The sequence below is a fragment of the Asparagus officinalis genome, chromosome 10 (genome assembly GCF_001876935.1).
Source record: "Asparagus officinalis chromosome 10, Aspof.V1, whole genome shotgun sequence".
Taxonomy (NCBI): domain Eukaryota; kingdom Viridiplantae; phylum Streptophyta; class Magnoliopsida; order Asparagales; family Asparagaceae; genus Asparagus; species Asparagus officinalis.
In genome coordinates, this window is record NC_033803.1 from 3,415,172 (window position 1) to 3,436,810 (window position 21,639).

Here is a 21,639-nt window from a genome sequence, read left to right on the forward strand (position 1 = left end):
CATACGTGGAGCCATGAGAGCCCATTGGGTCGAGTCCTTCCATGTGTGCCTTCAGCTGAGGATGGCCCCCCTGGTACTAGGTTCCAACTGGGGTCTGTCGTGGGGTAAGAAGGGTGCACCGGTTTACCTATTTTCTAAAAAAGTTTTGAGAAAATACCTAACAATGACATCTTTGTATAATTTTTTTTTATAGAAATGTTCTCTATAAAGTAGGAAAAAGTACACATGTAGAAATTGCCTAGAAATCTGGCATTTACATTAAAAAAATAATGAAGTACACACGTACTCTATTTCTTCACCCCCATGTGATTTCTCATGGGTATTGTTAGGAACCTATTTTCTATAAAGTGATATACAACCAAATAAAAGAAAAAGAAAACAATCTATGTTGATGGTCTAAATCACACAGGTAAACTAATACGAACTAAGTTGATTAGGGACGACGACTAACTTTTCCGAATATCTGGTTTTGAGTTGAACTGTTCTTCCCTGCACGGGTAGTGTTCCCCTCGTTGTTCATTCGACGATCAAGTTAGCGAGGTACTTGACTGGGAGAAAATAACGAATTGTAACAATTCTTAAGGACAATGAAATGGAGAAAAGTACAGGAAAATTGCTTACGTTCGCATTGGGAATAGTTTTCCCTTTTATAGTCATGTAGGAGGGGCATTTTGGTCTCTTTTAGCCGAGACTGAGCTGGTGACTGAGTCAGCGTTAACTTTACAGGTGTCGGCTATGGAGAGGCCACAGAATGGGCGTTGTTACTTCGGCAATAATGAGATGGGATAGGCGACGTACGAAGTCGTTTAACTAGTTGAGCATCCGATGTGTCATAAATAGTGTCGTGGATAAAGAAATGATGGCATCTGCCAAGCATTTAATGTGATGTCGACACCGAGGTCGAAGTCGCTTTTTGGTTTGTATCGAGGGGTGTCGAGAAGTATCGCCTTTTGAGTCGGTTCCCGTGAGTTGCCGGCTAATTAACTAGTTGAGTAAGCTTGTGGCGAGTCGTCTTTGACGAGAGGACCGACAAGCATCGCCATTCAAGTCTGCCTAGCGAGATGTCGACTTAACGAGTCGGCGAGATCGGGACTCTGACAGTCCCAAGGGTTGAGTTGACTCAATTGGGCATAACGGGGGATATTTGTCTGTTGTTAACAAGAGATCATAATTTGGCAACTAAAAACACCACAACAACCTTTTTTCTATAAAGTTAGGAACTTTTTCATGTTTTGAACCAAATAAAGAAATAGTAGAAAAAAAGAACAAAAAATTAGTACTCTTTGATTTCTATAAGTTTATCCTACACATTTTTATAGAAATACAAGAAAATCAAAAATTGAGCACTTTTCATTTTCCTTTGTTTCATAGAAATTGAACCAAACAGCCCCTGTGTGTTTAAACAAAAAAAAAAGAAAAAAAAGAAAGAAAAAAGGGTAGTTACTAATAAGGGAGAAAAGATATAAATTGAACTATATAATTACAGCTACTGATAAACCATCCAATGAACGCAGTAGTGCACATACAATTGCGCGCACAAATTGACACTTGCATCAGACCATATAAGCTATTAGTTGCATTAGTCCAAATTGAACATTAACAAGAGGTATAATCACATCGGGGTTCCCATCAGAATACTCTTATAGGAACAATGTAACCACCTTAAATAAAAGAGTTGTAATTTTAAAACTAATGGATTACCGCATAATCCTTGCTCGTAGGATCACTTTTAGGTGAACAGTAACAATATTTCATTAAGAGATCTGCTATAGGGATTCAAAATATGAGACCAACGGGTGGACAGGTAAAGTGTCACCCTCCTATTATATAATAAGCTCATCACATGTCTCTTCGTTATGCAATAGGAGGGGGACACCTCACGTGTCCCCCTTGCTCTCATATATTTTGGAACATTTGAGAATTTTTCTTTCATTAAAAAAGAAAAAAAAAACAGCTTCTAGCTTGTCATCCAAAAATAGGTGAAGGCCCTCTTCTTTTGTTTGGGCCAAACTAGAGCTTCAACCGGCATGGCTGCTGCTGCTGCTGCTTCTCCGGCCTGCAAATGCTTTCTGGTCACCGGCTCTCCGGTATGCAATATTTTAATATTTTCTCCAAATTTAAAAAAAAAACTAAAATAAGAAAAATGAAGATGAAAAGGGGGAAAAAAAAAACTTGGGCAGGGAATTGGGAAGTCGACGCTGGTGATGAGAGCGGTGGAAAAGCTAAAGGCCTCCCACCCTCACCTCAACATCCGAGGCTTCTACACTCGTACGCGCTCGATCATACTTTCTAGGGTTTTATTTTTTCTTATTTTGGATGTTAAGATTTTCTTGTGAATTGATTGATTAATTTACAGGGGAGGTTAGGGAGGGCTCGGGTCGGGTCGGGTTCGAAGTGGTCACCTTGGACGGCAGGCGCGGCCCTCTCGCCTCCTCTAAGTTCTCCAGGTTGGTTTATTTATTTTATTTTAAAAAAAGGGTTCTAGGGTTTGGCATTGCATCAATCTTGAATTTTTTTTGGAAGAAATTTTCAAAATCGCCTCATCAATTTTTTTTTTTTAAGAAATAGACCCCATTCACTTTTAATTATAGAAATCGATCCACTTTGAGATAATTGCGGTACTAATTAGTCGGGGTTACCAACCCCGACTAATTAGTAGCCTAATTACAGGGGGAAGAAACAAATCAAGTTTGATTGTCCAAACACATGTTCTTGAAGCCTTTCCATCCTTGAGTTTATATAGCTAGAAAGAGGGGAACATTGCATGTTGGGCTATTACATACACAATGATTTTGGAAAGGTTGGTATGAGAAAAATTACATTTCTTTAGATTATTGAAGATGAGAATGATACTGAAATTAAAAAAAATGATAGCTAGAGTTTAGATGTATCTGAGGGGGCGTGGTTGGTGGCAGTGGTGCACCATGCAGGATCAAATTGGCGGAGAATTGCCGAATTTGTGAAATGGAATGTACATTTGAGAAGATTATTCGAGGAGCCCCTGGGAAGCTGATGTTATGGCCTTCTGAGAGGCTGGATAGGATTTGTAGCAGGATTATGGTTACTCCAAATACATTCATCAAATCTAGCAACAACACAATTAAGACGTCTCCGTTACAGAAATCAAACACTGTAAATAAGACTAGTTTTCTAGGTGGTGATGATGACAATCTTTCATCTTTCGTAGGTCTTTGAGAACTTAAAGAAAGAACAAAGGTTTACTTTAACATTTCAGAGTTCTACCGCTATGTTTTTGAAATATTTGCTATATCTTAAATTATTCATCGGCAGTATGTATACATATATTAGTTGGATTCTGTTGAATGTAACGGAGAAGATCCAATGTAGTACTCATTCACTTCATTGTATAGTGCTTGCTTGCTTTTGTGAAGTTTCCAGCAGAACAATCTTATCATCTGATTCAATGTTAGCCGTTTACTTTGTCTTCTCTTTCTGTTTGATGTTGTTCCTCTTATTCTTAAGTTTACGTTTATTTCTGCTGTGTAGCTCAGAGTCTCTTAGATGGCCTAATGTTGGAAAATACAAAGTAGATGTGGCATCATTCGAGTCACTGGCATTGCCGGAATTGCAGGTAAGATGCTTTGAAAACTTTGACATATTTACATATTGTACAGTTAAACATAATTGTGAATTTTAGTCGCTATCAGATCAAAGATGGGGTAGATCTTTACGTCATTGATGAAGTGGGCAAAATGGAGTTGTTCAGTTCTTCGTTTTTTCCTGCTGTTCTGAGAGTTCTTGAATCCAACATTCCGGTTCTAGGATCTATACCTATACCTAAATGTGGTCGCGACATACCTGGAGGTAATAATGAAGTCTACTTATTATTATTTGTAACATTATATTTGGACTCTTACGTTACTTTGGTTACCAACTATCCATCAGAATAGATAAAATTTTATTGATTCTTATAATATTTCAGTTACACAATCTTGGTTAGTTTTAAGTTCTGAGCTCATTTTTTACCTGTAATCTCTCCACCTTATTTTTTATCTTCTTCATTTTATCTCTGGTTGACTTGGGAGGTCAAATATGTTCGAATGGGTTGTACAATGGAAAAAGGGTCACAATTTCTGATGATTCCCCTCATCTATATCTTCAATAGCACTTATCACCCTTCAGCTCGTTTATTAGAACTAGGGTAAATTCTACACCCCTAAGAACTTTCAGTGTTTGCAATTTACCCCCAATAAGTTTCAAAAGCACACTAAACCCAGGAACTTTTCAGTGTTTTCCGGTAAAACCCGAGAACTTTAAAAATTGCACGAGACCCCAAATAACTTTTGCAGAAAATCCTCAAAGTTAAACAGCATTACATCTAATGGGGCATGTGCCACTGCCATGACATAAAAAGTCCAAAATACCCCTTAAATCATTAAAAGATCCCTTGATGGCCTTTTTATGTTTTCAACCTAAAAACAAAAATCTCGTCTTTTGTCATTCATTCTCCTCTTGATTGATTCCAGGTTGGGGTCCTGAACACTTTTTTTTTTCTTTTGGATGAAATTGTCCTTCAACATGTCTTTTTTATGTTGTCTTTTGGTTTTAATTTATGGGGGTTATGTGCAAACACGTAAACTTATTGGGAATTTCTGCAAGACACTGAAAGTTGTTGGGGGTTTAGTGTAATTTACCCCAAAACTTAATGCTCCAAGGTTTGGCATTTTGAAATGGATAAATTGCAATAAACACCCCCCCATCCCGCTCCACCCCAAAACACACACATGCACACAAAGTGAGCGCAGAAGAGAGATTGTTTGCAATTTACTAGGAAAAAAAATATCCTATCAGTGTTTGCCAAAGGTTAAAAGGCGAAATGGTCAACTGTGATATAAGCCTGCAGAGATTTTTTTTCTTCCAATTTTGCTTCTGTTTCGCCTTTTTGTGCACAACTAATAAGAGCTTATGATACTCACAGTTGCAAGGTTAAGGAATCATCCTGGAGCAACTGTGTTCACTCTGAACAGAGAAAATAGAGAAGCTATCAAGGATCATATTTATTCTCAGCTGGTCAACTTGTTACCCAGATGCTAAAATATTAAAAACTTTCTCTCTGTCCAGATTTCCTGTTTGTTAATTTGAATTAGTTAAATATGCAACTTTTGAAATACCTCGACTTGTTGCTTGTAAGTAATAGAAATGTCATCTAAATGAGAATGTGTAAGCTTTGATAGCTCTCCATGAGTGTCTGAGAAAGGAAATTAGCTTCATGCGCTAATATGCTGAAAGTGAGTTTCTCCCTTTTTTTCCCCTCCTTTTTTCTTTTTTGTTTCTCCAATTGCTTGGGGGTGAAATAGATATATAGTTGCTTATTTCAGTTGCGGTTCCTTGCATTATTAGGCATCTTTGAGATTAAGGATGCTACTGGAATGAGAGGCAGTAGAGGGATATTCTAAGTAATTTACCTTTAAGGTTAATACTAAGGGTAAATTACACTAAACCCCCAAGAACTTTCTGTGTTTTGCAGTAAACCCACAAAAACTTTCAAAATTGCAACAAACCCTTGTGACTTTTGGAATCGGAGAAAACCCCCGATAAGTTCTTGCATTATTGCAGATAAGCCCCATCAATTCGAACTGAACAACATAAAGAGGCATTATGAAAGTTATTGGGGGTTTAATGTAATTTATCCAAAATATATTGGGGTTTTCTGCAGAACTTATTCGGGGGGTTTGGGGCAATTTTGAAAGTTATTGGTGGTTTAGTACAACACGACAAAACTTTTTCAGGATTTAGTGTAATTTACCCTAACTTTAAAGCTATAAACAGTGTTCAAACCAGCAACTTATGATCAATTAACTTTAAGTAGTCACACATCTAATTTTCTTGGAGTTGGGCTATATTACTCTTAATATTATCCAAGATGTGTATAGCATTTGATCCAAATTTAAAATTTTCACTCTGAGGCGTGTGTTGTATGTTGTCAAAATTAAAATTTTTGTTCCTAAATACTTCTTGTGTATTACGCCATATGCAAGGCCTGTATTTTCAATTTGCCAAATCAAAGTTTTAGATTTGGATTGATAGTAACCACATCTCGGATACTATAATGGAGTTTAGGTCAACTCATTTTCTTTACTCAAAATGTAAAGGAAAAGGAGATGCCACATCTTAAAGAGAATATTCATTACAATTACACTGAAGATTACAGCAATAATAAAGCTTTAATCCCAAAAGATTGCGTCTGTAAACAGCCTCCAAATCAAACTGTAGTCAATATCTGTACATAAAATTTACACAAATCAAATGTACACAAAAGATTACAACAACCAGGAGAACACCACCCCGATAAAATCAGGGTCATATTAATATGAAGCCAAAATTAAAAGGAGTAAAAAATAATGATCACATATAACTCATATGCGTAATTAAAGGAGTCATATTTCTATGAGCTCTTTTTATCTTTTTGTGTAGTTCTTAGGAGTTCCTTGGCCAACGATGAGAATGATTGAGCAGTATCCTTCATCTCTGATGTCTTGTCGTTAATACCCTGCCGAAAAAAGTAATTAAAGCGTCAGAATGTTCGCGTTCATGAAGGAGAAATACAGAATGAACAAGGCAAGCAAATCAAAATGCAGCTAAGAACTGCTCCTGATTCTTTTTTAAACTGTCACAAAGAATTGTTCTGATTTAGCTTCATTGTGGATATCTCATCAAAGACAATTTTTGAATGCTCTTTCGGATCCTTGACAGAGAAATCTACCACAACATAAAACTTCAATCTGAATCACTTTTTATTACAGGACAGTGGAAAAGGAGAAATCAACAAAAACCAAGATGTCATTATGGCAGTGAATTTTACGTAGCTAACTTGAGCATATTGCAAATTTAAATCAGGTCGCAAAAAATGTTGACCAAAGAGCTGAAATGTTCGAAACAAGAAGCACATATTCCAATGACATTTACTTTTATTAAAAACCACTTCATTCTAAAATTGGGATGGTCAATTTACCTGCAACTTTCTGACATTGTCACTCAGCTTGCTCTCTGCAGCTTTTGCTGCACTAAATTCCTGATTTAAGGAAAAAAACAAGGAATAATTACATACGTATAATATATAAGTTACAATAGAACAGGTAGAAAAAAGGCTGGTTAATCATTCAGATGCCTGAAGCAGGTACGCAGCAAAAGAAATATAAATCACAAAAATAAAAATTTATGTGCAAGGTAGTTGGTTAAATGTAGGATGGCATATAGGATGTAGAGTAGGGGTAGGATTGCTTTATTTGCTGATGATAATACCTCATTAAGATACTAAATTACAACCTTCAACTTTCACCATAACTTCAGAGTTTAAAGAATACTATCAAAATTCAAATCCCACCAACTGTACATTTAAAAGCGGATTTAAAGAATATTATCAAGTAAAAATCCACGTTTCAGCCCATAAAACAAAGTGCTCTAACGTAAAAAGGTATTAGAATAACAGCTTAACCTTATTAGCTATCACCTAACTTTGGGATTTTTGTGCACTGCCAGGGACTTTAGTTATGCAAACTTGTATAACACAGAGAAAGAGCCCATCAACCTTACCTAAATTTGGAACTTCTGTATGGAAGAAGAGTCTTTAAGCTAATTCTCATAGCAAGGAAGAAAACATTCACATAAAATGTAACACTACTTGATTTGGAAGGGGAAAAAAATAATATAAAAAAGGAACAAAGGAATGGAAGGATGAAACATGCACAAGACATAATACCTAGATATTTTAAAGGGAAAATTTAAACACATTGAACATAGTAGCCATCAAAAAGAGAAATAAGGACCTGTATAGTCAAACCAAAATTGATGGAAGCGACCTTTTTTGCTTATGACCATGTTCTAACAACATAAAAATTAATTAAATAATTTTTAAGGGAAATTTTTTTGCTAGATATTAGCATGTGAAGAGTTGAATATATTGATAAAATTTTACATGAGCAACTCCTTCATTATCAAATTTAGCTGTATAAAGATGCTTCTTACATTGTTCATTCCATATCCATACTTCTTTTTTATCTGATCAATCCCACCAACAGCCTTATCATCTTCATTCCCGTTGTTTGATGAATTTAACTTTTCATCTGTTTTGGTCTTCAATTTTCCTGCAAATTACAGAACAAAGACCAAAAGTATGTTGATATCCTCTAAAGCTTCAAGAAGATTAGACAAAATCTGAAGTTCTAATGGAACATGATCCAAACAGTCTCATAAATGCTTGATGCAGAGGAGAAAAAAAGAAGTTAAAGGAGGTAATAGCACCATCATACTCTAAACCTTTTCTCATCAAAATGGGGTCGGCTAGGGTGCAAGGCTCCATGAAGGACATGCTAAATTTTCGTTGCGATTGTTATGAAGATGATTGAAGGTGAAAAAAATAATGTAATTATTAAATTTAAATACCAACCTTTGATTGCTTGAAATTTCTTGCTTAATTTCTGCTTATTCAGGACAGAGAAGTTCCATTCTTTGGGTTTCTCCTTTGTATCCTCAACATCGATATCATCTTTTCAAACATAAAAACAATGCCAATTTTAAACATAGAAACCGCATAATACAAAAATGGTAACACTTGAAATAATCCATATGGGTGGAGAAAGAGAGTGGAATTTACCTATATCCAACTCGATATCTTCTTCATTTTCAACTGTGTGCTTGTTCACATAATCTAGTGAGAAATTAGCCGTTGAAAACAAAGCAGACAGTTCCTCCGCCGTACTTGCTCTGGACTCTTCAGTGTCAGTATCTTGTCCATGTTTTGACTTATTTCCAGTTAAATCTCTGACCATGCTAAATATACCCTATAATACCAATTTGCTTATTATGTACTCTACAAGTTTAATAACACAGTCTGAAAAATCTCATGCGTTACCTTCTTCTTTTCTTTATGAGCATTTATCGCAGTTGGGCTCCCTCCTTCCACATAAACATTGTTATGTTTATATACCTGGTTAATACCCTTCAGGTTCCTAAGGAATAGCTAGTTTTCAGGTTACCAACAAAACAGTTCTTAAAGCAGTTCACCAAATAAGGCAATTTACTTATATTTATTCATTAGTTGGAGGTGAATAACAACACAGTTATTTAAGAAATCCAACACAGGTCTAAATTCAAAATATAAATAAAAGAAACTTCAGATTTGAGATTAATAGAGGTAAAGGAAAGTGCAGGCTAAAAAATGAAAACCTTCACAAGGTATAACGAAATATTTCCAGCAAAAAACCTTCACAAGGTATAACGAAATATTTCCAGCAAAGTATGGATCTATTGAAAGAGGCAACTAAGAGTAGTTGAGAGCATTCATAAGGTTTTCAAGTGTACCTGTATGTTCCCTGTTGAACTAAAACCGAGAAAAAGAGAATCTCTTGATCTCCATTAACCTACATTAAAGGGAGTAATTAGTAATGTCAAAAACAGCCAAATCTTGTGCACAATAATGTTTCAAGAAAAGAAATTGATCATCCAGTCTTACTATGACTAGTTCTCCTTGAGGTGAAGCACATATTACACTGCTAGAATGTGCACTTGATTTCAAAGTGGAATATGGGAAACCTCTAACTGATACCTCCTTTAGGAGACTTAGATCTGGGAGGGATCTGAAATATCACAATGAGAATATTTAGATAACTGTATAAGCTGAACTATTAAAACAATTTTCTTATCATAAAAAAGAAGAGGGAAAAAATGGATAAATGCTAGCAGCATCACGAGTAAGTTTGCCAAGTACATTAAAGTAAAAATGTGATCCATATGAATGATAAATAAGAGCGCCAGGAGAAAACTTCAACATAACTTGTGTTCTGCTACAATAGATGATTTAATCCTACAACAATGAAACAGTAGATACTAAGTTGGCAATAGAGGTTACAATATAATTATGTGATATTATTTTGTAAATAACAACTTCGAAATTGAGTCCTAAACTACACTCACCAAAAGAACTTTATCAACTTGCAAAGATGCAAATCCCAAATTATAGAAATAAAACGTAGATTATAGTACTCAAGTTTATGTAGGCCTACTGACTTTGATTCCATTACTAGGATATATGGCTTGAAGTAAAGTCACCCTAACAAAAGACGTGATAACCATACTTTTCTTTACTCTTTGGTCCTTCCCTCTCTTACGAAATAATTTTAAATATGCATAAATATGCATAAAAAACCAATGAACATAATAATGAGGAAATATCAGGAAATCACTTTTTTCACCTTATCTCCACTTTGCCACTCTCGAAGACAAGTATGAGTCCAACGTCAGATGATGGGCCAAAGACAATTGACGCATAGCAACAGTTGCCACTTAACTTTTTCTTACTATTCACCTTCTTGATGCCCTGAGAGCAGACAGTTTGAGGATAAACAGAAGAATCGTATTATATTCAGCAACTGTTGCTAATAGTATTGGAAAAGTTTTCTAGAAGTGATTTACCTGCATTGCATGGCTCAACGAATAAATGCGCACAGCATTTTCAGAGCAAAACAGTAACTGTGACCCTGAAGTGTATACTCCATCAGATGATGCACCTGGACCATTAACAGTCATTTAAATCAGGTCATCCTCTCATTTATAACATATATATTTAGTTATTTAGTAAAAGTACATGGATCTAAAAAATTTGTTTCTACCTACTATCTGCATCAATAAAGCTCTAGATGGTTTCTTAGTATGAACTGCACTAGCATTCAGTTCAGTTCCATTGTCTTCTTCAATAGCCAAAAAGGACGAATCTTGCATGCCTATCAACAAAATATTCTTTGCATAGCCATTATGGCTGCAGTTCTCAAACTGCAAAGAGTTGATGCCAGGATAAAGTTGACTAGGAAACTGCTTTTGGTACAAAATATTTGTCCCTTCCATCTCAAACACAAATATCTGAAACATGCAGCAGAATTGAAATTGCAAACTATAAAATTCACAAGAATATAGGGCATCTAACATAATTAATTCAAGTTTAAATCAAATTTCTTCTGAAAAGATATACACAAGAATATAGGGCATCTGATATAATTAATTCAAGTTTAAATCAATTTTCTTCCGAAAAGATATACACGGATTCAAGTTTAAACCATTAACATTAAGTCAGCAATAATTGATTGAAAGCAAAGAGCTTTAGCGTATAGACTCCTTTGCTTTTCAGGAATAACAAATATCACCTTTGGTTATTAATATTTTTTCAAGATTGCCTTGTGTTTTTAAGTTATTTTGTGAACATGCCAACCCTTCACCTAATAATGCTCTTCCACGCCACAAAACAGAAACAAAGATAAATAAATTTAATAAATTCAGCGATGCTCTTTAAGGAATTAGAGTGTTCTTCACCAAGTTTTGTTGCATACACGATAAAGCATCCTCAGTTTATCCATCCTAGCACCATTTCAGCAAAATAGTCACATTGCTTGATTACAACCTAGTGTTGAAGTGGGTACATAAAAAGGGTATGTTGGCAAAAATAATTAAAATTTACAACTTAAGATAGTTTTACTCAAACTAGAAAAAAAAAACTGTAACTAATGTATTACTTTTTAAATTTAGTACAATTTCATAAACTGTCACAACTAGCAAGGGTATATATACATAACATATCTCAAAATACAAAGTTGCAGATAGAGAGATGCAAACTACAAGAGTAAATATGTTATATATACATAACATATCTCAAATACAAAGTTGCAGATAGAAATATGCAAACTACAAGAGTAAATATGTTATTCTCTAAAAAACTTATGGGTACATATAATATAACACGTATTTACCATAAACCACCATTTCCAAACAATATTTTTACATTCATGGAACAATGCATGACAGACACCTTTTTTATTATACACAGTGATATCTTAATTAAATGCTTACTTCCGAAGAGTCAAACAAGAATATGATTTTAACAATCAAGCAAGTTACAGAGATTTCTCTCCTTTAGTAGGATTTCTCAAGCTAACTGTCTTTACCATACTTTTAAGATCTTTCCAAAATCCAGATTGATCACAAAACATAAACAAGGCCGAAAAATGCTCACATTCTTGATCATAAAACATAAACATTACAGTCCATGTTAATAATCAGAACCACCCTCCCCCCAACACCCCCCCCCCAAAATAAATAAATAAATAAATAAATAAATAAAAATAAAAATCCCCAAAACCCCCAGAAAAAAAAGAACAAAGAAAAAAAAGACCCACTTAGCTGGTCAGGTTACTTAGAAATTCTGATCCACAATGCGGTGAATACAACAGAGTGAACACGAGATCTAGAATGAAGAGCTAATAGTGGAAATCAAAAACTCAACCAACTTCAAGTAAAAACAGAATTTTAGGCTAATAAAGAATTAAAAGAATTTAAAAAAATGTTATAAACGCTCAGGCTTACAAATCCTTTATCCGTTCCCATGGCGAGATGGTTAGATTCAGGATTCACACTGATACATTGGATAACTCCTTTGACTTTAACACTACGAGTGGTGTAGTTGCCACCAGGCTTTGCTGTTACAGCAGAAAGCAACACGTAGTAAGTTGGAATATATTCAGATTAAAGCACTCCTTAGAAGGAGGCCGTTAATTAGAAAAATGTATGCACATTGTCACATGAATTATCAAAATAAAGATCATATATCAGTGGCCAAATGAAAAAGAAATGGTTTCACAGTATGATTTGCATAATTCAACAAAGCACGTCAAATGTTGAAATAAGGCTACTTTCCTTTCTTTTCCTTTTTGTTTTCTTTAAGGCATACTATTATAGATCATGATCAACTGGCCAATAACAGATCACGACTGAAGATGCCATTAAACAAATATGACTGCACTGATACACATGGCAGGTGATATTCAGGGTTTATAAGTAGTAGTCAAACTGGGATAGAATCATTACTCACGAAGGTGTTCATATTACTGATACACATGGCAGGTGTTATTAAAACATTTGCACCAAACAAGTTTGAAAATAAAAAATTACGAATTTTGAATTCATGGTTTAGTGTGAACTAGTTGATTTGGCAGTCACAAAATGTCAAAATATGCCCATTTAATCCTGAGCATGCTGGGTAATACCTTGTAGAAAGGAGAACATGTTATCTGAGGCATGCTGATCCTTTTTGAATTTGATGATCCGAGCCTACAATTAATAAAAAAATATTTTAACCACGAAATTCTACCACACACATGATGTCATATTTGTTCATAATCAACAAGAAGCTCACCAGGCCATTTTGATCTCCAGTAACCAGTGTTTGGGAAGAGAGATCGAAATGCAGTGCTGTCACTGGAGTGCTGATGGGAGCATTGCTGTCTTCAGTCTGCTTATTTTTTTTTGGAGAGTTCATAAAACTTTATAAGTATTCATAAGAGATAGTGGGTTATAGTTAGTACAGTTGAATTAGACTAATTAAAACTTGAATATTTTCACTGGTAAAGATTACCTGTTGTTTTATTGATAGAATTGGGAACAGAAGGGGACATGAGGCATCCCAAAAATTTATTCCTCCATCCTGGTGTCCAGTTATACACAAGTACCTAGTTGTCTTTGCAAATCCACTAAAGTTAGAGCTTGAATGATTTGTATCCCTCTTATCAACCAGGAAGAGGTTAGAATACTTCTTGAGTAACATCAATTGTTCCTAAAATAACAGAAAGATGGTAATATGATTCCATCAGCAAGGAGTACACATGTACACTTAGCATTAAAACAAAAAAGTCCATGGTAATGCTCATAGCAGTTACCTCATTCATAATATTGGACTCAACAGAGTAGCTTGTATAAAGTTTTGCAATGGTGATGCCTGAATCATTGAATGGTGGCTTCAACACGAAATGGTTCGGAAGTGATGGAGAAGATTTAGATTGACATTGTGACAGATAATGTTCAATCTGTGAATCATTATAAATATGTAACTGGTTTGATTTTGACAAGAGAAGAAGAGAAGTTTGCTTATGCTTGGTTCGGTCACTAAAACATGAAACAATTTCCATTGCCAGACAGGTTTCAGTCAAAGGAAGAACCAATTTGATTGTTCGAGATTCAGAAGTTTCATTCAGAACTACAACCTGTCATAGGACAAACAAAGACATTAAAATGTTTGTATAATCATACACAACCAAAACACATGTATACACAAAAATATAATGTAACATACATAACTTCACAGGCTAATACGAGGTAATTAAAATGTTTAGATACTGAAACTGCTACGATCCCGACAAGAAAGCTTCAAATTTCTTTCTACCATAACGTTTGAACCTGTGAGTTTCTATCTACTGCAAAAAAAAAGCATAAACTTGGGACAACACAATGCTTGAAGAATCATCCCGTGGTTAGCTTTCTCATGGTTATCCATAATTATCTATTTTGATTTGCATTATATCTCCTCATTGTTCTTTTAATGGAACTATTGAGACACCATTAGTATAAATGCGTACAAATTTCTCACAGTGCATGGCAAGTCCTCAGCTGATCGAAGACACCTCACAAGATAAAGACAAGTGTATATTAGATTGGTACTAGAAGTTTGTACCTGAAATGAATGAGATCCATTGTCAGAATAACCATTGACGTATAAATGACTTGCTCGTCCATCACCAGAAACCCACCGTAAAGAAATGATAGGAATTTTGTCCGTTTTGTACCCAAGATTGAGCTTGGCAAGAGGAATATTCAGAGCAGAGTGTGACTCCTTTTTGTTTACTTCTGAGAACAGAGTTGGTATGGCCCAAATAAAAATTTCTCCATTGCTGTATCCAACAACCAGTTTACTTCCATATGGGCATGCCCAGCATGCTGCTACTGCCTTCTTTGGTTCCTGATGTGATGAAATCTGTGTAATTCCACCAGTAACTGATACTACTTTACTTTCTTGAAGTCCCCATAAACTTATTACTCCATCTTTAAACAGAATAAGAACCCTGCTTTGCAAGATATATGGTGGAAAGTTAAGGTATAGAAGGTAAAGGACTAGTTTTACAGCACTGCTGACGCATCATGTGACTTAGCAATTACATAGAAAAAGAATAAGAAAGAAAAATCCCATTTCTCTTATTGTTGTATAAAAAAAACAATAAGAAAGAGAATCCCATTTCTCTTATTGTTGTAATACCATGCATGAATTAAGATTGCTGGTGGGGAGCAGGTTTGGATATAGCAAATGAAGTACTGAAAAATAAGCGTAAACATTAAAGACAAACAACTTTATAACGGCAGCATTTTTCCTCAGATACTGGAAAGACGCTAACAGTCTTTTTAAAACTGACCAACAACCTTGTCTAGAAAATATATAGAAAACGAAGGGTGTCAAATTACGCTGAGACTATCCATGAAGCTAATCCCGTGGCATTCTAATGTACATTTGCAAGAAGTCACAAAGCATGCAGACTTGAACTTACCATGTATGGATTTCAATGTAGCTGGTAAGATGAACTACATTGCATTCAGTAGTTGACCAAGTTTCACTGACAATACAGAGATGTTTTTGGAATCCATATGAGATGGTATCAACGTTTTATTACTTACTCATAGATGGAAAAGGGGAGGTGATTTACACTGAGGAGGTGGTTGTGTCTGCGGTGGTGAGAAGTTATCTAATTATAAAAGGATCACGAGGAAACTAAACTTACCTCTTGGATTCAGCCATAGGCTGTGGCAAAATACCTATGACTGCATTGTCATCACATACTTCATTCATTTTACCTGAAAAATGATAGCTTCCAAGTAAGATAAAATGACAGGGAGAACTAGGACAAGAAGGGTAAAATATAGAGCGGAGTTCAAGGAATATAAAAATTTACATTCATGTATCATCATCTACACAAATAAAAAAAAGTGCTAACCAAATTTAACTATGCAAATAATAAGTAAATTATTACTATGAGTATGGTTAAGTTCAAATTTTAGAAAAATGAAGTAGCAACAGTCAAGTGGCACCGCAACACGTATGCCATCATAAGTTACTACCACAGTGCTTTTGAGCAATATCTAACTGTCCAAGCTATTTATCTACTGTATTAAATGATCAACAATGTTTATATTTTAAATCAAATAATAACAATAATTCAATCTGACGATCATCTTCAGATCGAGCATAGTCGCTTGTTGGAGAATAATAATCTTTGTGTGCTAATTTTTACTCGCTGGACAATATACTTAAACCAGAAGTATAACACAAAGATCATCGAGGCATATAATGCAGGATATATAAGCATATACCTCAGGAAAAAGGACTAAGAGAACTTGATTAGAAACTATGAGGTTATGATAATGCTTAACTTGGTGGAGGAGAGAGCTCTCAACATAACTGAATGGAAGGGAAGGGTAGGATTCATGTATCTAAACCCAAAATTTGGAATAAAGGCTTTGTTGTTGTTGTGTTGTGTTGTGGTATGATTCATTGGATATTAGAGCAATTTAGGACATCAGGTAATTTTTTGGTTAGAATACCAATATATCTGCTCCATTTAACCACTACCTGTAGTACACGCGACAGGGAAAAAACCCAGACATATGTGATGAATGTAACAGTACATGGCGGAAATAGACAAGATAGTCAGCAGGATGTCATAAGGGAAATCTCACCATATGATTCTCTGAAAGGAATTGTATATTGCACACTAACTAGCTTCTTTTCTTCGGTTACGAGCTTCAACAAAAAGATATCTCCATGGCAATTACCAACATACCTATAACAAGTCAGATAAAATTTAGAGTGTAATGAGTATAGAATTTGTACTTAATTTAAATAGCTGGTGAAATGGGTAGAGTTAGAGAAATATTACATACATGTATAAACTTTGTTGCATTACAGCATATGCAGTAATTTCTTCACTTGAAATGTGCACATAACATAGCTCCTTCGTATCGATGTCCCACACCTAAAAAATGATGTCTGTAAATACAACAACTTCGTGACAAAAAAGAACATCAGTCCTAAACCCATTGCCCTTCTCCGCTGACTCACAATATCACAGTAAATACAGAAACTTCCTGAGAAAAATATTGCAATGCTGAAGTATCCATTTCAATATTAAACAACTAAAGAAACTTGCCTCTATGTGGTTCTGAACATTTATGTTCAAGAGGATACCATGGTTTTCAATGAACTGCAAGAAAACAATTAAAATCAAGGTAAGCCATCTGTACAACCATCAAAAAGACGACACAACAACAATATCTAAAAGCAACAACACGTTGAAATTAACTACGCAAAAGTTCTCTAATTGACTAGCTAAATAACTGTACGTCCATATATGTTAAAATATTTCGGCGATATTAGTCTTGTAAATTTTTAGTATTTTGAAAGTAGTCGCTCAAGACATTGAATTTTTTAATATATTGCTATTAACACTCTTGATTGGAGGGATTACGGACTAATTTCAAAACGTTAAACATTTAAGGGAGTGCACGAGAACAAAAAAGAACCTTAAACATTTGATTTGCATTAATATCTGTTTTTTGTTTATAGGGTATGTTTATTTGCTGCAAACCTGCAAGAATTTGCTCGGGATGGGTGCTTCCGACTGGAGCAGAGCTTGGGTGTTGTCCATCCCAAACAATTTGATGCGGCCATCGCTGCCAACATGAACAGAAACAGATATTAACCCAAAAACACAAATTTATGAAACATATAAATAGAGAAAGAGGGAGTTTGTAAGTTAGTACTTGGTAGCGATAGCGAGGATGTTTTGGATGAGATCATAAGCCATTTGAGAGGCTCCTGCAGGGACTCCATAGTGGAATGCGAGGTGCGGGTTCACGTCTTCTACTTTCAGACCGTGGATGCTGCTTTCTCCGGCCTGCTGTTGCCAAACAGAGGAATTGAAAAGATAGTCGACATCCAAAGATGCAATATGCTATGTTTTTGTAATATTTGCCTCTAATCACATTGAAAAAAAAATTACTTTTTCGCGATAAATGGAAAAAACTATTGTTCAATAGGCGAAAAATTAAAAAGAAAAAAAATATATAGTTTTCATTAATTGGAAAATTTAAACTTATATATTGTCATAGTAATTGATCGTCATATACATATTAGTGATTATCATAGTAATTTTATAATGAGTATATCATTTATGTGAATAATCAACAAAGAATGAAAAGCTTCTGAAAAGGGAAAGCATTTCCCCCTTGGTGTGGCTAAATATCTAATTTATTAACCTATATGAGTAATCAACTAAGAACGAAAACCATCAGAGAGGGAAAGCATTTTTGCCCCCCAAAAGAATAAAATTCTGATCAATTACCTTTTGGATACAGATCCTCTCCAATTAGATGGAAACAGGAGAGTTTCCAATTAGCTTATAGATCAAGATCATGTGAGATACGGGGAATAAATTATTCATTTACTATTCTTAAAATCACCATCAATCCCATACAGAAAATTCGAGACATTGAGCTCCATCCAAACAAATCAAAACTCGACTTAGAACTTCTATTATCAAAAAAGAGTCAGTGCCTATAATTCATCACAAAATTAGATCCAATAGCACAAACATATAATTACTTCAATTATTCCCTGGAGCACACTTAAATGTACCCAAAAAAAAACTCATTATGGCCACCTGAACAGATTAAACCCTGCCCGTCACCTACCCATATCCGTAGATATATCTAACACCGACCAACTACAATAATTAATTAAAAATTTAACTAATTTCTACTGGTTCCCTCCCCATATTCTATAGTACCCAACAATACTGATTGTTGCGATTTAAAGTTTGAAAACATAATTTACTGAATAATTACATTTTATCGAAATCAAATAAAAAAAAGTGAAGAAAAGTCGTAAATGTATAACGACACATATATATCTAAAGATCGTAAAAAAGTATAATGCATATTTATGATCTATATTGTATCCTGCATCCATGTACTCTATATTGAAATAAATCCCATTTAACGGTATTTAAATAAAAAATTTAAATGAACGTCAATTTCAAATCCAAATTACTAACTAGTAACTACCGCTGACCGAATCCTGTAATCTAGCCAATTGAGATTAGATCAGCTCTGAAACTTCAACTTTATAAAAAAAAATTAATAATAATTACTCTCGTAAATCTCGAGGGACCGGCCACAGGCTTTAAAAACTCACTGTCAACAAAATCTTGACTTCCCTTTGACCGGCTATAACCGGTCACCAATCCCTGCCGCTTTCAAAATCTCCATCACTAATCCCCCCGAAAAACATCGACATGATTAACATCGTAATACAATTAAACGAAGCAACAAGTTAAATAAAAAGATCGTCGCAAAATTTAACTCCCCTTAGTGTTAAAAAAATTATGAGAAAATTGAAATCGAGGAAGATAGTGAAGTAAGTACCTTTTTGGTGGCCTTATCGACGAGCTTCTTCACAAACATGATCGATCTCTTGAATTCTCTTTAAATGGAAATTTCTTTTATAAAAAAAAAGGACGCAGTGAGAGAGAGAAAAAGGGGAACAAGAGGAAGAGGGAGAAGAGAGGAGGAGGAGATCGCAAAGTTTTTTTTTTGGAGCAGTTTTGAATTCTGTTCAGTTTTTGTTTGTTTTATAAAGGGTTAATTTCATGTAGCTCCCTCAACTTTGTGGAGATTACATATTACAATACAAACTCTATTTGTCTCACTTTAACCACGCTTCAAATTTGGGGTGTCTTAGGAAACACCCATCAACTCTAAAGTTTCCCGCTTGACTTCTTGCATGTGATTCGTAAATAACTAAAATTTTCTTGAGGGTGAAAATTCTCAATTTAGAGAAGGGGTGTATGTTGCCCAGGGGCGTAGACAGTAAATGCTTATGCTTATCCTGGGCAGCTGCCCAGGGCAAGAATGTGAAAAACTATATAAGTAGGTGGCTCCTCTTCATCCCATGAGTGAATATTGAGTCTGTGGCAATTCTTGAGCACCAAGGCATCTGCAGGTGGAATGTACTCAAACATATCTCCAGCAACATACTAAATCTTATCTTCACTCTTATCTATCCACTCTAGAAATCATCGCCGAACCTGCAGCAACATCCACAACAGACTTCACTTCCTTAGACAACTGCACGCCAAACTCATTGACAACCACTTTTGTTATTAACCCATAATCACTCTCCTGCGCTTCTTTCAGCAATTTCCCAAGCCTTCGCATTTTTTCAGTAGCCTGCCATATATTCATCCCCTAAGCCTTCTCAAACACGGTCGTCGGCTCCTCTTCTTTCATCCACTCACTCAAGAAAGTGAGTCACGACATACTCGTAGACCACCTTTATTTTTCGCCCAGGGTAAAAAATAATCCTGGCTACTGTTAGTGGGGACCACGAGCACGAGGTGGCCAAGGACTTTGTTTCCTTTGTTTCCGCGTGAAAACTTCACGAGGCCCATGACCCGACTTTGTTAAGCCTATATATACTATTCATTGCCTAGGGCATAGGGTTAGCAGGAGGTTTGTAAAATTGCTGCTGTCTCTTTGTTGGTGGCGGCTTCGTGCAAATAGGAAGAGCCGACAGAGGGAAGTGCAAGGGTAATTGGCTTTTGTTTTTGGTTTTGAGCAGCCCCTTTATTGAGGGTTTTGTGCAGCCTCTTGTAGAGAGATATTGTGAGGGATTTGAGAGTTTGTTTGAGGGTTTAGATTGTGAGTGATTGTAAACCCTAGTTGTATTCTCTCCCTCTATTAGTAGATCTCCCCCTCCTTGTCCCGTGGACGTAGGCAATTTGTCGAACCACGTAAAAATTGGTTGTACTGTTTTTGTGTGATTTGTAATAGCTTTTTTAGGTTCCCTCGACGCGCAGTCCTAGAGCTGACGAGAGAAAGAGCTAATATCCTACTTTGATAAGATATTAGGCTTCAGATTCTTGTTCCCTTTGAGAAACAAGAATTCTTATTGCGACCTAACTCTTGTTGTGCTGCCGAAGTGCTGCCAAAATTTCCGCTGCGCGCAACAGCTACGCCACTGATGTTGCCTCAAATGACAAGACTTTTTGTCCTCCGAGCATTTTAAATGTCTATAAATTGTCTGTATTGGCGATCCGGTAGGAAAAGGCGAAAGTTTAGGGTTGATTTGTGAGAGACCTCAAAGTTTAGGGGTTATACGAAACCAAAACTTCTATTGATCCCAAAGGGGCGGGGGGAGGACACCTGGAGGTTTCTGACTGGGGGAATGGGAGTAAAGGGGCAGGGGGTCTTCGATGGTCCGGCCCCACGAAACAGACAAAGCGCAAAGCGCCACGCTGTCCAGGACACGTGCCCGCTGTAATCGGATATGTGTGGGGCCCGCTCAAATAATATCTAGTTATTATATGTGACACGTCAGCGTAATAAATCTACCTAACGACGATGGTCGTCAGTGGATTTGGTTCCTGCGCCGTGGCTGCATCCAGGAAGGAGAGACTTTAATAAAGTTTAAAGCATTCAATATTTGGTATTCCTTTGCTCGTCTGCAGTTATTTTAAGCTTCTCATTCAATCTAGCTCTGGATTCATTAATGGACTTAATTAGTGCATGAGAAAGTATCAAATTAGAAGGGGGACACCTCACTTGTCCCCTCTATTGGTCCCATATTTTGGGTCATTGAGAAATTTTTCCACACGAAATTAAATGTGCGCTAAATAGATGTTAACAGTTAGATAACTGTACGTCAACATTCGTGCACAAACTAATATTCATTTAGTGTACGTTAAATGTCATGAACCG

The 21,639-nt window shown here is 35.7% G+C and overlaps 2 protein-coding genes across 5 annotated transcripts; one reads left to right on the forward strand and one right to left on the reverse strand.

Moving 5' to 3' along the window:
• Positions 1,859 to 8,423, forward strand: LOC109825021 (cancer-related nucleoside-triphosphatase homolog). 2 transcript variants are annotated; one of them, XM_020391693.1, is made up of 6 exons: positions 1,859 to 2,087; positions 2,181 to 2,268; positions 2,357 to 2,447; positions 3,508 to 3,592; positions 3,669 to 3,825; positions 8,119 to 8,423. In XM_020391693.1, the coding sequence occupies exons 1-6, from the start codon at positions 2,028 to 2,030 to the stop codon at positions 8,139 to 8,141; spliced, it is 504 nt and encodes a 167-aa protein (XP_020247282.1). In that variant the 5' UTR covers positions 1,859 to 2,027; the 3' UTR covers positions 8,142 to 8,423. The 2 variants fall into 2 exon arrangements, with proteins under 2 accessions (XP_020247282.1, XP_020247281.1); XM_020391692.1 differs by lacking the exon at positions 8,119 to 8,423 and adding an exon at positions 4,940 to 5,197.
• On the reverse strand, positions 6,179 to 19,467 carry LOC109825019. 3 transcript variants are annotated; one of them, XM_020391690.1, is made up of 24 exons: positions 19,306 to 19,467; positions 17,644 to 17,777; positions 17,469 to 17,553; positions 17,031 to 17,084; positions 16,765 to 16,856; positions 16,561 to 16,664; positions 15,606 to 15,678; positions 14,510 to 14,897; positions 13,719 to 14,042; positions 13,418 to 13,615; positions 13,199 to 13,294; positions 13,050 to 13,113; positions 12,370 to 12,482; positions 10,629 to 10,875; positions 10,432 to 10,526; positions 10,212 to 10,336; positions 9,473 to 9,596; positions 9,322 to 9,380; positions 8,873 to 8,969; positions 8,615 to 8,801; positions 8,408 to 8,506; positions 7,987 to 8,105; positions 6,974 to 7,033; positions 6,179 to 6,511 (listed from the first exon to the last, which is right to left on the reverse strand). In XM_020391690.1, exons 1-24 carry the CDS (start codon positions 19,342 to 19,344, stop codon positions 6,407 to 6,409), a joined length of 3,081 nt encoding a protein of 1,026 aa, XP_020247279.1. In that variant the 5' UTR covers positions 19,345 to 19,467; the 3' UTR covers positions 6,179 to 6,406. The 3 variants fall into 3 exon arrangements, with proteins under 3 accessions (XP_020247279.1, XP_020247278.1, XP_020247280.1); XM_020391689.1 differs by having other exon boundaries at positions 17,644 to 17,780; XM_020391691.1 differs by lacking the exon at positions 19,306 to 19,467 and adding an exon at positions 18,225 to 18,246.